This window comes from Syngnathoides biaculeatus, chromosome 6 (assembly GCF_019802595.1).
Source record: "Syngnathoides biaculeatus isolate LvHL_M chromosome 6, ASM1980259v1, whole genome shotgun sequence".
Lineage (NCBI taxonomy): Eukaryota > Metazoa > Chordata > Actinopteri > Syngnathiformes > Syngnathidae > Syngnathoides > Syngnathoides biaculeatus.
In genome coordinates this window covers 32123729-32139295 of record NC_084645.1, presented here as the reverse complement: position 1 = coordinate 32139295, position 15567 = coordinate 32123729, and the positions used below count along the sequence as shown (strand labels likewise).

Here is a 15567-nt window from a genome sequence, read left to right as displayed (position 1 = left end):
AGGGCTGACACGACACAGAGCAACCAATAAAGACAACAAGAATACACAAGTGAGTCATCAATTGTCACCTTTAATACGCGCAATCTCAAAATTACAACGGTCTTAGGTTAGCAGGAAAACGTCCCAGACAATTGCAGCTAGTCGCTATCAGGAGGCACAAAACATGGTCAACGAAAGATGTGCTTCAGTTGTTGACATTTAAAATTGGTGTATATGTAAAATATGTCATTGATCAAAAGACATTTACGGCAGGCCTGTTGCATCGTGGACTCGCTCTGGGCGAAGGCCGCAGGTAGTACGTGAAACTTTTGTCGCTCGCTTGCTCCTCACTTGCTCAGCGCTTCGGTCATCTCAGGGACAGCCTGGGGGACAGCAACAGGTCAGATTAGGACTTTGTGAAGTCAATAGTCAATTTTGTAATCATCACGTGGTTTATTATAGTCATTTAAAAAAAATTATTAAACCACCATCTCTCTTTGGTTTACTGTTCATTTCAGTGCCGTGGTACGAGTAAAGCTCCATTTGTTTGGACACATATGATAATGACAACATTTATATATATCTATTCATAAGAGTTGAATTGAAGAGCAAACATCATCATACCTGCCTTTTTCCACGGTTTTGTTGATGCTAACCAAAACCGCTGGGAATACGATTAATCTTAAACTTGTTAAATAGGACAAAGAATTATGGAATCAGATGCGTTTTGTTATGTTCATAATATTTGTAATATAACTTTAGTAGTACCGGGCATGGAAATGAAGAAATTGAAGAAACAATGGTTGTCTAAGATGATATTTAACTTTGTTTGTTTTTTTTTCATAGTTTGAAATATTTTTAAATTAGCAACTGGTATTATTTCAAACACATTTAGGGTATTGAGTTTTCCACACAGCCAACATTAACTGAAGAAATGCATGCATCTATTAATGCACAAAGCTAAAGTGAACTGATTTCTGTCATGAGATATTTTTGACCCTTAGTTGTCCCTGCATCTGGTTTCTTCTTCTTGCCAAGCATGTGGCAAAAGTCCAGCCATCCATTTTCTTCGCCGCTTATCCTCACAAGGGTCACAGGAGTGCTGGAGCATATCCCAGCTGTCAACGGGCAGGAGGCGGGGTACACCCTGAAATGGTGGCCAGCCAATCGCAGGTCACATGGAGACAGACGACGGTACCACTCAGAATCACTCCTCGGAGCAATTTAGAGTGTCCAATTAATGTTGCATGTTTTTGGGATGTGGGAGGAAACCGGAGTGCCCGGAGGAAACCTACGCAGGCACGGGGAGAACATGCAAACAGCACACAGGCGGGGCCAGGATCGAACCCTGGACCTCAAAACTGTGAGGCCAACACTTTACAGCTGCACCACCGTGCCACCCGGCAAAAGTCTAGCGAATGCAAAACTCATCCAACAATGATGAATGGATGAATGGACTCAAGCGCACTTTCAAATCTTGTAGAAAGTCTTCCCAACAAAATTGGTTCTACCAGCAAGTGTATGTGTAACAGCCAGAGCGTGTGCCCCGACATTTGGCTGTGTATGTTTCCCCACAGAGATGAACATATCGGCAACATTTGTCACCACGAAGAAACATAACCGAGAAACACAGTGATAAATAACAGGCAACCTTAAACTAGACACACTTTGTTAGTCTCGGTGATATAAAAGCACTCAAATTATTCCTCGGCAACTTCAGGAGACAACAGAGTTCATCACGAGTATCAATTGTCCTTTTTGGGGGTGTGGAGGGGGAAACGAGCAGAGGGGCCATCCATTTTAATCAGCTACCTGATCACCGGTAAGCCGATCTCACGCCGGAGGTCACGAGTCTACCGCCACTCACAATTATTACTAATCACGTTCACGGGGAGTTCGTCAAGACACCGGCACACTTCGCGTGACACGTCCCGCGAGATTCAAGCCAACAAGAGCTGTGCAACACTTTTACAATGAACAAATGTGGTTGTAATTTGCATTGGAAAACTGTCACACAAAACTTTTTATCATTTTTATAAAAGGTGTTTGATACAGGACCTTAATTTATTCACTGCGGTTTTCTCAGAGTCGTTCATATTTTATTTTGTGTTTTTTTTTTTTTTTAAGTTAAGTTCCCGTACAAAGGATTGCAATTATTTCGCATTCTGTAGACCCAACAGCTCACCTTAAAGAGATCAGCAACCAAGCCGTAGTCTGACACCTGGAAAATGGGAGCCTCTGGGTCCTTGTTGATAGCCACGATCGTCTAAAGGCATTCAAACACGGTGAACCCTCTCGAGTATTTCAGGAGTACATCAAAATTGCCCAAAATTTGCAGTTGTCTTGTGAGATTTACCTTGCTATCTTTCATTCCGGCCAAGTGTTGAATAGCGCCAGAGATGCCCACAGCGATGTACAGCTCCTGTGGACGTGAACAGGAACGTGCTCGTTAAAAAACGTCGGGAATATGGCGTGTGACAAGAGGCTCTCCAGTCGGCACATCCACTCGGGAGAACCTTCGTGCAAGTCCAGTAGGAACATTTCAGTGCTGCTTTTAAGTCCCAGCCCAGTCTTGGAGGACCTCGATGTTAATGTGTACAGGAATGTGATTTATCACAGCAAAATTCATTTAAACCAGCTAGTCTTTACAGTCAAAAAAGATAATTACCGTAATTCGCGGCTTACAGAGTGTACCTGTTTAGAAGCCTCACCGAGTACATTTGTAAAGGAAATACTATTTGGTACATACATACGCCGCAGCTGTGTAAAAGCTGCAATTAAATGCCCACACTGAAACCCACATTCATACAAGAGATATTTACAAAGACGGTACACAGAAAGACTTCGCTCACGCTAACAGGGCCGGTTAAAATAAAACTTACCGGTACACATTGAAACATGAGATATTGACAATGAAAGACGGTAAAAAGAGTTTAATGCTAACGCACCGCTACCACCACGCTAACAGTAACAGGGCCGGTACACAATGAAACACGAGATATTTAGAAAGAAAGACGGTACACAGAAAGAGTCTAATGCTAGCACGGCGTTAGGACGGTTAAAATAAAACTTACCGGTAAATATCACTCAGACACGCCAGTAACAACATCAACACGCTATCACACCGCCAACGCTAGCAAAGCGCTAATAGGGCCGGTAAACGTCACTTCCTCGGCACATATAATCCACCTGTCTCATTCTTACCTTTTCCGCTCGAGAGCACCGCATAAACCGCAGGGTTGAAAGCGTGTGAAAAAAGTCGCGGCTTGTAGGCCGGAAATTACAGTAGGACAGTCTGGTTCTGGTCTAAGAACCGGACCAGACATCACTATTCGAAAGAGAAATGGATGAACTGGCCCCCCTAAGAACACTTAACGGTGCCATTAGCTGCACTTAATGTGTGAATAATCATCACCGGAGAACCCGACTGAACTGTCTAATGGATAATTAACCTTTAATGAAAGGACAAGGACGATAAAAACGACTTGCAAATACTGTACAGTGGACTCTCCAAGGCTTGAGATGAACAGAATTCATTCTGAGACACTGAAACTATTTTTTTTTACCACATAATGTATACAAAATAATCCTTTCATGGGTCCAACTGTTGCCATCATAAAACCTTTATTCACTCTATGTACAAGTGAAATTTGAACTTTTAAAAGCAGGTTTTAAAAAAAAGTTAGCGATTGTGATATTAAAATGAAAGAACATACACTTCGCCTTAACTTTGACAAGTGAAGGTAAAGGATCACGCCACAGAAAATCTGGGGAGACAAAGTTTTACTGCTTTGAAGTACCCATCCGCTCTCATAAGATAATATTTCAAACTCAAAAGGTTTTGTGCTATTTTAAAGCAATATTTTGTTAACTGTACAAGTTCGTGGCCATTGGTGTATATGCAATTTAATATCTATCAATAATCAATGAAGGAACAACTTACCGGTGCTACAATCTTGCCCGTTTGTCCGACTTGCATATCGTTAGGAACATAGCCGGCGTCCACTGCGGCTCTAGAAGCGCCAACTGAAATAAAATGGCACCTGCGTTTAACCGCTGTAAAAATAACGACATCCAATGATGTGCCCGTTTTATACGACGTCTCACCTGCTGCGTTCATTTTGTCTGCCAGATCGTAGAGCAATTTAAAGTTCTCTCCACTCTTCAAGCCTCTTCCTGGAAACGCACACGAGGAAAAAAAAAAAAAAAAAAACGGTGAATGAGATTAAATCAACTTCACCAACGATGGAAAGAAATTAATTTTTAGCGTTTAGTTGCAACTCCTGCCGGGACAAAACTTGTCCCACCTCCTGACACGACGACCTTTGCGCTGGTCAACTCTGGACGGTCACTCTTGGTCAGATTCTGTTCCAGCCACTCAGAAACTCCCACGGCAGAATCAGCAGCCACTGCGGATCACATGGAAACCACGCAAAAAAAAAAAAAAAATAATAATAAAACATATGCAGTACAGCACATGGCTAGAACATAAGGTACACCTCTGCACTAGTCACATCCAATCTTCCCTCTAAGATGCACAACTGCGCACTTGTCAGAGATGAAAACAGATCCAGCACAATGAACTACAGTTTGACGTTTTTTGTTTTGCTATTTTTTTTAAATCACGGCAGCTCACAGCCTCTCACAACGAGCTGCTGGCTGCCACACTGGGCCGCACACTCTACTTCCTGTTTTACCTGACTCCGCCCCCTCTGTTCTTCAAATAGTAATTACAATTTGAGTGTAATGCTAAAATTCCACTTTGGCACAGCCTGATCGAGGATGAAAGCACAGACAATAAAGTGCCCAAAAAGCTAACCCTAAAACTGTTTGGGACCATCGTTCAGCTTTCTAGAAGCACTGCTAAAAATATTCTGCGAGCAATAATTCAGTTTTACACCAAGAAAAACTGACAGGGATATCATTGTGGGTTAAAAAAAATGAAACATAGTTGGAAGCGACCTTTTAAATTTATAGTTCATGGTTGGCTTGGGCTGGTTAGCCAAGTGTTTTTTTTTTTTGTTTGTTGACATTTTCAGTGTAAGTTTGCAAAAACACAAAATTGTTCTTAATAATGTTCTGATGGGAATGTAAAGGAGGACCTTTTAATGAGGCGTGTAACTTCAGTGGATGACACTGATTGACCACATTGCGTATGTCTGATGTTGCTCACTCAGTGGTCAAAGGGCCCTCATGGGCTTAGTGCGTTCGCTCAGACATCAAAAATTAGAGGGAACATTGGTGACATCCAACATCAAGCTGTATGAAAAGGTGACAATGATGTGTTTTTTTGTTTTTGTTTTTTTTACCAGATTCTGTTGCAGCATTTCCTCCCTCTGCAGGAACCGCCTCAAAGGACGTCCCTCTTACAGTGAACACCTTCACGGCCTCATTACACTTCACTGTGCTAAGAGCATTTCCTGGGCACATTCCACACACGCACACGCTGTGTCACTAACAGTCATACAAGTCAAAACTACTTTTTGAATTGTGTCGTTAGCGAACCATGTTTTTGTCAAAATATTAACAACCTACCGGCGTAGATGGCTCTAACAAACGTGTCTGGAGACTTGATCTCAATGATATCCGAGATGGGAGCCACATCCAACTTGGCAGCCACTCTTGGCAGCAAGTTCTATACAAGAAAAATACATTTGAGGAAAATGAGCACAGCAGAGAACAGATATGTACGTCAAGAGACTTGGGATTCGCCATTGTCCCAAAAATGTAGGGGGCGGGGTAAATAGTGGCTAACTTGTACAACACGGGGCCACCCTCTGGGATGGTTTCAACTTGACAAGAAATACAGTGTGTGTAATGTGCTATCATTCTAGATCCTCTGGGTATTTTGATAAAACCATGTCACAAACAAACTATTCTATCCATCCGTCCATTTTCTTTACCGCTTGTCCTCAGGGTCACGGGGAGTGCTGGAGCCTATCCCAGCTGTCAACGGGTAGCAGGCGGGGTACACCCTGAACTGGTCGCCAGCCAAACGCAGGGCACACTGAGAAAAACAGCCGCGCTCACAATCACACCTCGGGGCAATTTAGAGCGTCCAATTAATGTTCCATGTTTTGTGGATGTGGGAAGAAACCGGAGTGCCCGGAGGAAAAACCCACGCAGGCACTGGGAGAACATGCAAACTCCACACAGGCGGGTCTGGGATTGAACCAAGGACCTCAGAACTGTGAGGCCAACGCTTTGAAAGCTGATCCACTGCGCCGCCCAAACTATTCTAAATTGTGAAAAAAAATAAATAAATAAAAATCAATGTATGTCTCACTTAAATTCAAATGTTTCTGTCCTGTCCCATCAATTGGATGACAAAATTTGGAAATCCATTTTTTGTGTGCATCATCTGTATCAGTTTTGCCATCTACAGTATTCACAGCCTGCTGCCAATTCCGCCCTCGTCTCAGTGTTACCTTTCCAAAAGCCGAGGCGCCGGCACAGATGTGGGTGAAGTTGAACTGCTTTTGCGTGGCCAAGACGAGTGGCGTCAGCTCCTCTAGAGAACAAGACCGCACCTAAGTAAATGTCAGAATTCTGACAACGCTGACAGATGACTGTCGACATGTTTGCGTGTGTACCCGGGAGAGCTCCTTTGCAAGAGTCACTTTGAGCCACCAAAACTTTCTTCACACCTTGTACTTTACTGATTTCTTCCACAACCTGGAAAAATTGCATACTAAGTGTCAAGATAAACATATCAGACGTCTGTCATCAGTGTATCATGGCATTCTTGTGTTTTAAGTTAGTGTACGAGTCTGATGTTTTGTTTTGTCTTTGCACCTTTGCGCAGTTTGTCCCTGCGACAAGACAAGACACTTCTCCGCCAAGTTTGCTCGCAGCACTAATGGCATTCAGCGTGATCGGCGTCAACTTGTCATTGCTGTGTTCTGCAACCACTAGAGTGCTCTGAAACCTTTGGAGGACGCCAGCCTGTTGAACAAGACAAAATGTCAGGGTAACAACAACCCTGAAATTCCAGTAAACGTGAACGTGAACATTATCATCATCGTCGTAAAAGTAGAAAGTCTGACACAGCTCTTGTATTGTGCAGGTCTACCTAATATTGTGGCCGGTCTTATTAACGCCATATGTAATCAGACCTAATGTACATTTTAAGGAAAAATAAAACTTACAATTGAATATCATGTCGTGTATGCACAACGTGAGTGTGAAACTGCACAATGTTCTTCAGTAACCTTCAAGATAACGCCAGGCAGAATTCGTTCGGATACAGCTAGACATTACTAGCCGAGAACAGAGCGGCCGCTCATGTTTTTACACAATACTGACATTAAAAGATCATCTATCCTATACTTGACCTTTATAATAACTGATTTTAGCACCGTATTGCAGAATACATCTTAAAAACATTCAAGTTACCTAAGACATGAATGATTTCGACTCGGTTGTTTACAACTTCGAAGTTTCATAACCACCGCGGCGGCTACTATGCTAACACCGCTTTGCACTGTCCAAGACCGCCTTGTCTACTCATAAGTGAAACATTAAAAAGTTATGGCACACTTTAGTCTATTGAGCGGCAACCTTGTGCAAGCAAAACGATTTACTACAACGATTTTTTTTTTTTTTGTACTGAGAAATTCTCTTCACTGGCTGGCAGCTGCTGCAAGAAAACAACTGAGATAGCTCTTGTTTCTGGTCTATCTCAAATAAAAGCACAGCAATTGGGTAATTTTTGTAACCGGTTCATTAGTTACCCTTACCAAGCGTGTCACACTCGTTTTGGTAAAAATTCTGTTCATGGTGGACTCTGGTCTGGATGCCCCTCCGCACACTGCCGCACACACAGAAGAGAAGGCTCTGGGTCCAAGGTCGGGTGACGTAATAAGTGAACCTATCGCGGGACAGAAGCTAAACAACGTGACAAACGTGCCTGTAAAACGGCCATCTTGGTAGGGGCGACACTCCTCTCAGAGGCTGAAAGTAAATCGTAAATTGCAAATTTCCCTAAAGATTTTCATGACTTTTACGTTTCTGTCAATATCAAAGCGTGTATTTTCAACTGTTAACATTTATATGTCCACATATACATCCATCCATTTTCTGAGCCGCTTATCCTCACGGGGGTCGCGGGAGTGCTGGAGCCTATCGCAGCTGTCATTGGGCAGGAGGCGGGGTATGGAAGAGAGAGAGAGAGAGAGAGAGAGAGAGAGAGAGAGAGAGAGATTAAAATAAAGTAAAATATATCCAAACAAGCAAAAACCAAGTTGAAGACGTCGCATGTTGCATAATGATAATCTTGTAGTCTAATTATGCTACTGTAAAAGAAGGTATATAATGTACAATGAGTGTAAAATGTGAATATATGTTCTGTATTTAGTAAAATTATATTACTAATGCACCGGTTTTTTTTTCCAAATGTAGCTTTTCACTATAGAGAACTTAAATGGCCAATTTTTTAGCTACCAAAATGTTTGTTTCTTTAAACTTTCGAAATGAATTCCATACATTAAAAGGAAAATATGTACGAACAGTAATAATCTTATTAACCATTTACCTGCCACACCATTAGCTACAAACGCACAACACTCGAGCCTTCCTTTAAAACCAGCACATTTTTAGTTCAAATTAAATCACACAAAACGTTTCCTCTTATGGTTCAATTACGATTATCAAAATCATTTCTATTTGTTATATGCCGAAATAATGAAGGAATGATTTTCCAAAACAATTTTTCATGACTTTCTCCAAAGTCTGAAGTATTATATACATAAATAGACAGTATTTGCTCCAGTTAAACGTGTCAGACAGTGAGGGGAAAAAAACAATTATGTATCTTTTTGTTTAAACATCTGGTTCCGTTATGTTTTTTTTAAATGCAAGTTTCAAAATAATTAGCAGCACAAAAAAATCCGCTCTTTTTGAAGTTTTGTAAAAAAAAAAAAAATTATAGCTTCTTTCCAGTAGAGGGCTCTGTAGAGTGACAGTAAATGGCCATAAGAAATTAATTTGTTGTATCATTTTATTCGGATTTATTTATTTATTTGTGATTGAATTATTATTTACAAGTATAATAAAGCCCTACAAAATGTATAATGAAAAAAAATCATTTAATTACAATAGTGTGAGTCCCAAACACTAAAGAATCTACGTTTTATAGACCTTTTAAAACCTCTTTTGAATGATAAAAGATTTTTTTTAAATACTAATAAAAATCCGAATGTAAAAGGAGATCGGATTGAAATAAAGTTCACAGAATGAATAACTGTAACAGTCGTGTTAAGACAAATTGAAACGTCCGAAAAAAGGGCAAAAAAAAGAACATGGCTTACATGTACATGCATCCTGGCAGCTCGGCAAACAGTTAAAAAAAAAAAAAAAAAGTTACCCCACATGTGAGACGAGGTTAAAGTAAAAAAACAGGAGGGGGATTTGCACGGTGGCACGCTCTCCCTTTGTGTCTGCGTGTGTGCGTGTGCGCGGACCCGCAGAGGTCCGAGGTCTGTCGACGTCACAGTTTGGGTGGGGGTGAGGGGGGGGCTTTGTTTTGTGCGCTCCCATCGGTGCTGCCAACACAAGTTGAAGGAGCAAGCAAGGGGACGGGACGCTCTCCCAGCCCCCTCCCGTTCTCCCGCATGGTGGACATCCCGCTCACTGGATGACATGGGGGATCATTCCAAAAGTACGACCTTCACTTTTCACGATTTTCAACGCTGACTGTTTTTTTTTTTTTTTTTTTTTTTTTTTTATCCTTCTCGTTGTTATCGCAAAACCGCCTGAGAAGCTGCATATCAAATGAAATGTCGCAATTTATGTGTTGTGGTTAAAGCGAGTCGTGCAGCGCTTGGTGCTATTTTTTTTAAATAGATTAATCGTGGTAATAATTTAGTTGACTTCTCTATAGGTGAGGAGAGTGAGATGATGCTGCGTGGATTGAGGGGGGGTCGGGGGTGATCTCCTGCACGGTGCATGTGTTGCATTCACGTTCGTCTCCGCGTCTGTGCAGAGAAGTCAGGAGTTGCAATGTGCGTGGGCTGCGGGAGTCAGATACACGACCAGTTCATCATGAGGGTGTCCCCGGACCTGGAGTGGCACGCAGCCTGCCTCAAGTGTGCAGAGTGCAGCCAGTACTTGGACGAGACCTGCACTTGCTTCGTCCGAGACGGAAAGCCTTATTGTAAAAGAGATTATGTAAGGTAGGAATCGTGTCAAATGATATGTTTATTATTTCTCCCTCTTATATCAGGAGCCCCGTCTTAAAATACTAAAATGAAAGTGTGCAGAAATTGCGCACCTGCAAACCAAATGCATTTTTTTTGAGGGGCGGGGGGTACTTTCAACACGGATCCAAACTTTTTTTTTAACAGGTGACTGACTTTTTTTTTTAATTTTTTATTTTTTTTTAGGTTATTTGGCATCAAATGTGCAAAATGCAACACGGGCTTCTGCAGCAGCGACCTGGTGATGAGAGCTCGACGAAGCGTCTATCACATGGAGTGTTTCCGATGCTCCGTGTGCAGTCGACACCTCCTGCCCGGTGACGAGTTCTCGGTGCGGGACGACCAGCTCCTGTGTCGGGCCGACCATGCCCTGCTACTGGACAGGACCTCCGTCGATAGCCCGCTAAGCCCCGGCACCATTCACACCAGACCTCTGCACGTCACCGGTATTATTATTATTATCTGTGTACATGTACATCTTAATAAAATACCCTTCCCGTGGCTTTAGAGCTTATTTTGTGGATCTCATTTTTTCCCCGTCTTTCAGACCTAGCCTCCGTTCGGCACCCAACACATCACCGGAACCACATCCACAAGCAGTCCGAGAAGACCACCCGGGTCCGGACGGTGCTGAACGAGAAGCAGCTCCACACCTTGCGGACGTGCTACAACGCCAACCCGAGGCCCGACGCCCTGATGAAGGAGCAGCTGGTGGAGATGACCGGCCTGAGCCCCAGAGTGATCCGGGTCTGGTTCCAGAACAAACGCTGCAAAGACAAGAAGAAGTCCATTCTGATAAAGCAGCTGCAGCAGCAGCAACACTGCGACAAAACGGTGAGCTGTCGCACAAATAATAATAATAATAATTATGATTATTATAATACCAGAAACGCTGGCATGCTTCAATTTACATTCAACAACTCTTTAGAATTGTCTTTAATTTAACAAAAAAAAGAGCTTTAACTTATTTTTTCAATTCAATATGTAGGCCGACTATTACTAAACGTCACATTTTAATTTATTATTCATATCATCTTGATATAAAACAATTCAAATGACTCCAGTATTCCAACTTTATGTAAACAGCACAGCGCGTAGAAAAATACTCAAATTGACGAAATTAATAAAACAAATAGACTTGAAGACATTGTTTTAGAAAATATGCAGCTCCCAAAAACACATGCCAATTTATCGTGTATGAACAGTCTTTTAATATAATTCTAATAAGGCATATTTTGAAAAGTTCTTTTTAGCAATCTACTGCGAGTGCGCTGCTGTAAGGCTCGAACGCGCGCTATATTCTGATTTCATGACGTCTTTTCATTGATGGAATATACACACCATTGGAATGACTTATGAGCACGTAACAATATTTCGTGAAAATATGTTTTAAGTGCACAGACATCCCGAAGAACGTTACCAAGAAAAAAAAAAAACCATTATGGTAGTTTAACGAAACAGGCCTTGAATTTTACATACGAGTAAGTCGTTAACAAAATACAGTTGGTGACGTTGTAATAATATTGGGCGTATATTAGGGTCTTTTTCCTGAATGTATGTGGCTTGTAGAACCTGCAGGGCCTCACAGGAACGCCCCTGGTGGCGGGCAGCCCCATCCGCCACGACAGCACCGAGCAGGGGAACTCCGTGGAGGTGCAGAGCTACCAGCCGCCCTGGAAGACCCTCAGCGACTTCGCCCTGCAAAGCGACCTGGACCAGCCCGCCTTCCAGCAGCTCGTAAGAAACAACCCACGGCGGAATTGCAAAATACCACATGGAGTACATTTGACATGGTCACGCACATCATAATAATGAGAGTTTAACTGCACATCATCGTACCGAGAAGAGTTTCAATAGCATTTTGACCAATGCTTAAATATTACAAAACCTTACGGCGCTGCAAACTCCCGGCAAAAATAATAAACAATGTGAAATGAACAGTGCAATAAAATACGAAGAATACTGCCTTTGTATTTGAATAATCCAGTACCAAAAAACAAAAACAAAAAAACAAAACAAAAAAGAGAAAGCGCAGTGCAATTGTACATCAATGCAAAGTCCAACCACAACAACAAATATGTTTTTTTTTTTTTGGGAATTAATATATTTCTAGCAGCTTTGAAAAAAAAACAGAGTATGTTTCTGTAATATTGTGTCATTCCTGAATTTGGCAATAACTAAAATATTAGAAGCAGGTCTCAGTATGATGCTGTAAACTCACTACAAGTAGATATTTTATCATTCACCACCACGTCATCTTCGGTAATATTAGGTTATTGTGATAATTATATGCACAAAAAACGCCTGCAGGTACAATTAATTATAATGAACATTAGTTATAAATATCCTAACCTCTACATGTAAATGCCATTTATAAATATATAAATGCTGATTTGGTTATGCATAAATGACATTTCTGTCTACAATTGACATTTTGAAATGTGTTCATTGTTTTGTTACTATTATTCTTAGTGACTAAATCAACTTAAATGATCTGCAAATATTAATATGTACATTTTACAGACACACACACATTTTTCTTTTTTTTTTTTTAAATATCTAACCTTCTTCTTGTGCGTGTTCTTCAGATGTCTTTTTCCGAGTCGGGCTCGTTGGGGAACTCTTCGGCCAGTGACGTCACCTCGCTGTCGTCTCAGCTCCCGGACACGCCGAACAGCATGGTACAGAGTCCCGTGGACACGTGAGGAGGAGCTGGGTCACGGGACCCCAAGTCCTCCCCCCAGAACTGAACAATCACAGGGTGCTAATGCTGCTGATGGATTAACTCCCGAGGATACTCAACGCTTTTTTTCAATTTTCGGCTCAAGGGCACTACGGGAGCGGACACGCCTTGTGGGATTCGAACAGTTGTATTTTTGTGGAAGCCAGAATACATGTGTGGATGTGCATGGCATCGCTTTATCATTTGCGCGGGAAAATAAGTTATTATTATTTATTATTCTAGCAAAATACCCAACATTACCAATAAAAAAAATGGTGATAAAATTCATTTATTTGCATTTTTACTTCACGTGTGTAAAATGTTGTCGCAAGCAATACAAAAAAGTCACAATGGTATAAACATTTTTTTTAAAATCGCACTAAACCACTAAGCAAATCTGTTGGTTAAAAAATATTTTTGAACGACGTCGCTGGATTACTAAATATTATTTTTAAATCCCCAAATAAATGGAGCCTTTTATTTGCGTGACTATCGCCATACAGTATATATCAATAGTACGTAATTGGAAATACGCACGTGTACTTATTTTTTTCTGCGCTATTTAATGTTTTTGTTTCCTTTAAGTTTTTGTTTGTTTTTTTTTTTTTTTAATGGCTACAGTCCAGACAGACGACAGTCTTATCTGCACATGGCATCACCTGCCAAGGCGGACAACACAACACAGTGGGTGGAGAAGGACGGGTGGGGGCGTGGGGTATTCCACGCCGCCCGCCGACGCATCGTGGCGTGTCCTGAGTTTATTTTCCTTCCAGTCGGAATGCTGCACGGCAAATAGCCGCCGGACAAGAGGGAGCACCCGGGTCAAGCAGGCCCTGACACACGACACCTTCACAATTTGTTTTGGGAGGATCCGCTTTTATAAGTGCCAGGAAACCGAGCCTCACACAAGGCCCGGACCAGATTCGGCGCCAGCAACGAATTTAAGGACAGTCACAATGGCGGAAGTCAATTTGCAATTTCGATTGGAATTCACTTTTTTTCCCTTCTTTGGTCTGAAGTAACAATGCGCAGAAATGAAGAGGCAAGACAGCAAATGTGTGGTTCATTTTTAACATTTTCTTTTTAATTCAAAGTAAACGTTATCAGCCACAATGATTAAATGTAAATGATTTACAGTATGTAAATGAAACCACAAGCTACTGACAAAACTCACCACTATTTGATGTTAATGGTGATTGAAACAAACAAAACCTTAAAAACGAGCAATCCCCACCCCAAATTTTATGTACATTTGTACACATTATAATTATAAATTAACAAAAGATACATTAACATAAATATTTATTCTGTCCGTTCACAAACTGATTACTGTTTTGTCTTCTTGGTAATGCAACTGAAAGATGTAAGACGGAAATACATTCTGAAAAATTTCAAAATAGTAGCATGAGTACAAAATAGGGAACTGAATAAATTGTTTCCTCTCCAGAATAGACCAAAAAACTTTTGTTGCAATATACAGACAAGATGTGTGGTGCAAATACTTCATTGATATCAGTTTGCTTTTCCAGCGGGTGGATCATTGTTAAATAAGGAATACACTTTTTTTTTTTTGTTTTTTTTTTTTATATAGTTGAATGGTTTTTAAAATCAGCCCCAAGTCAGGGGAGTCAACAATTTTTTTTTTTTTTAATCTTTGTTGAATAGTGTCTCTCGGTCATTCGTCATTCGTCGTGCTTTTTAAGGAAAAACTGCAAGGCGGAATCCCACTGATCTCGAGGGAAGCGGTTGGGCAACTCGTAGTAATCCAACTGTTGGAGCGCTGCATGGGACACAGAGAGAGACACACGAAACGGACCGTGTGAGTGTTCACAAGATCAAAATTGAGCAGGTGAAAAACCATATAGGAAAAGAACTCCATCGTGAACTGCCTTGTATGGAGAACCATGAAGTCAAAAAGTGTTGCGCGTGACACTTACCGCTTTGCTTTGTTTTACTTTCATGTTTCTCACTTGCAGCACAATCCTAGGAGGATCATGGAAAATTCAAAGTTAACATTTTCAATTACCTCTTAAAATCACGATCATGCAATTTATTTGGCGGCATTTTGTTTGCAACGACCTAATATGGGCGAATAGATCGCGCCAGAGTTTTTTCAACATTTGATTAATCGCTGGTCAGTGGCATGCAGGGGAAATCAAACTGAGCCAAACGAGTTTGGGTTGGGAATAAAATTAACAGCTCTTTTCTTGACCACAGCAGCTTTTTGTGGTTCAAAAAAAAAAAAAAAGTGTGTGTGTGTTGAATGTGGAGCCTCAAAACCAGACAGGGTTGCAGTTTTTCCTTTGCAGCGTGTCGGTATACGTGCGGTTATGTGTGTGTAAGTTACCAATGTAATTTTTTCACAATACTATTTTTACATCTGTGCGCATCACTGTGTGTGGCAGGCCTTGATAACTGCAAAGGGGTATTTTATTTTTTCACAAGATTTTGCCCCCATTATGAGTAGCCGCAGTCCATCTTCGTTTCCTTCTGAGGAATGCGGGGGGGGGGGGCACAACAATAAGGCTGCCTGCATTGTGTGTCTGTTTGAAAGTAATGACAATGGCTCGCTTCCTTGCGAATGGCGGGATCATCGATGTCCAAACAGTGGCGCTTGGCCGCGTGTTGTCAGAGGAAGATAAAGGAGACAAAGTGTTCACTGGGAGTTGA

The 15567-nt window shown here is 41.4% G+C and overlaps 3 protein-coding genes across 5 annotated transcripts in view; 1 reads left to right on the top strand and 2 right to left on the bottom strand.

Moving 5' to 3' along the window:
* Positions 1-50: 50 nt before the first annotated feature.
* etfa (electron transfer flavoprotein subunit alpha) lies at positions 51-7868 on the bottom strand. The gene is made up of 12 exons (XM_061823321.1): positions 7719-7868; positions 6775-6924; positions 6573-6654; positions 6408-6490; positions 5515-5614; positions 5289-5399; positions 4287-4388; positions 4087-4155; positions 3923-4005; positions 2336-2401; positions 2165-2245; positions 51-362 (listed from the first exon to the last, which is right to left on the bottom strand). The coding sequence occupies exons 1-12, from the start codon at positions 7755-7757 to the stop codon at positions 327-329; spliced, it is 1002 nt and encodes a 333-aa protein (XP_061679305.1). The 5' UTR covers positions 7758-7868; the 3' UTR covers positions 51-326.
* Positions 7869-9545: 1677 nt separating this feature from the next.
* isl2a (ISL LIM homeobox 2a) lies at positions 9546-13104 on the top strand. Its single transcript, XM_061822720.1, has 6 exons — positions 9546-9637; positions 9962-10151; positions 10362-10621; positions 10723-11009; positions 11745-11912; positions 12764-13104. The coding sequence occupies exons 1-6, from the start codon at positions 9619-9621 to the stop codon at positions 12878-12880; spliced, it is 1041 nt and encodes a 346-aa protein (XP_061678704.1). The 5' UTR covers positions 9546-9618; the 3' UTR covers positions 12881-13104.
* An 855-nt stretch (positions 13105-13959) lies between these two features.
* Positions 13960-15567, bottom strand: part of scaper (S-phase cyclin A-associated protein in the ER) — a 66574-nt gene continuing 64966 nt past the window's right edge. For all 3 annotated transcript variants that reach the window (XM_061823730.1, XM_061823728.1, XM_061823729.1), the window contains 2 exons: positions 14835-14880; positions 13960-14677 (listed from right to left, as the gene is read on the bottom strand). In XM_061823730.1, coding sequence (XP_061679714.1) covers positions 14580-14677; positions 14835-14880 — 144 coding nt within the window. In that variant the 3' untranslated portion in view covers positions 13960-14579. The remainder of the gene's footprint in view (positions 14678-14834; positions 14881-15567) is intronic.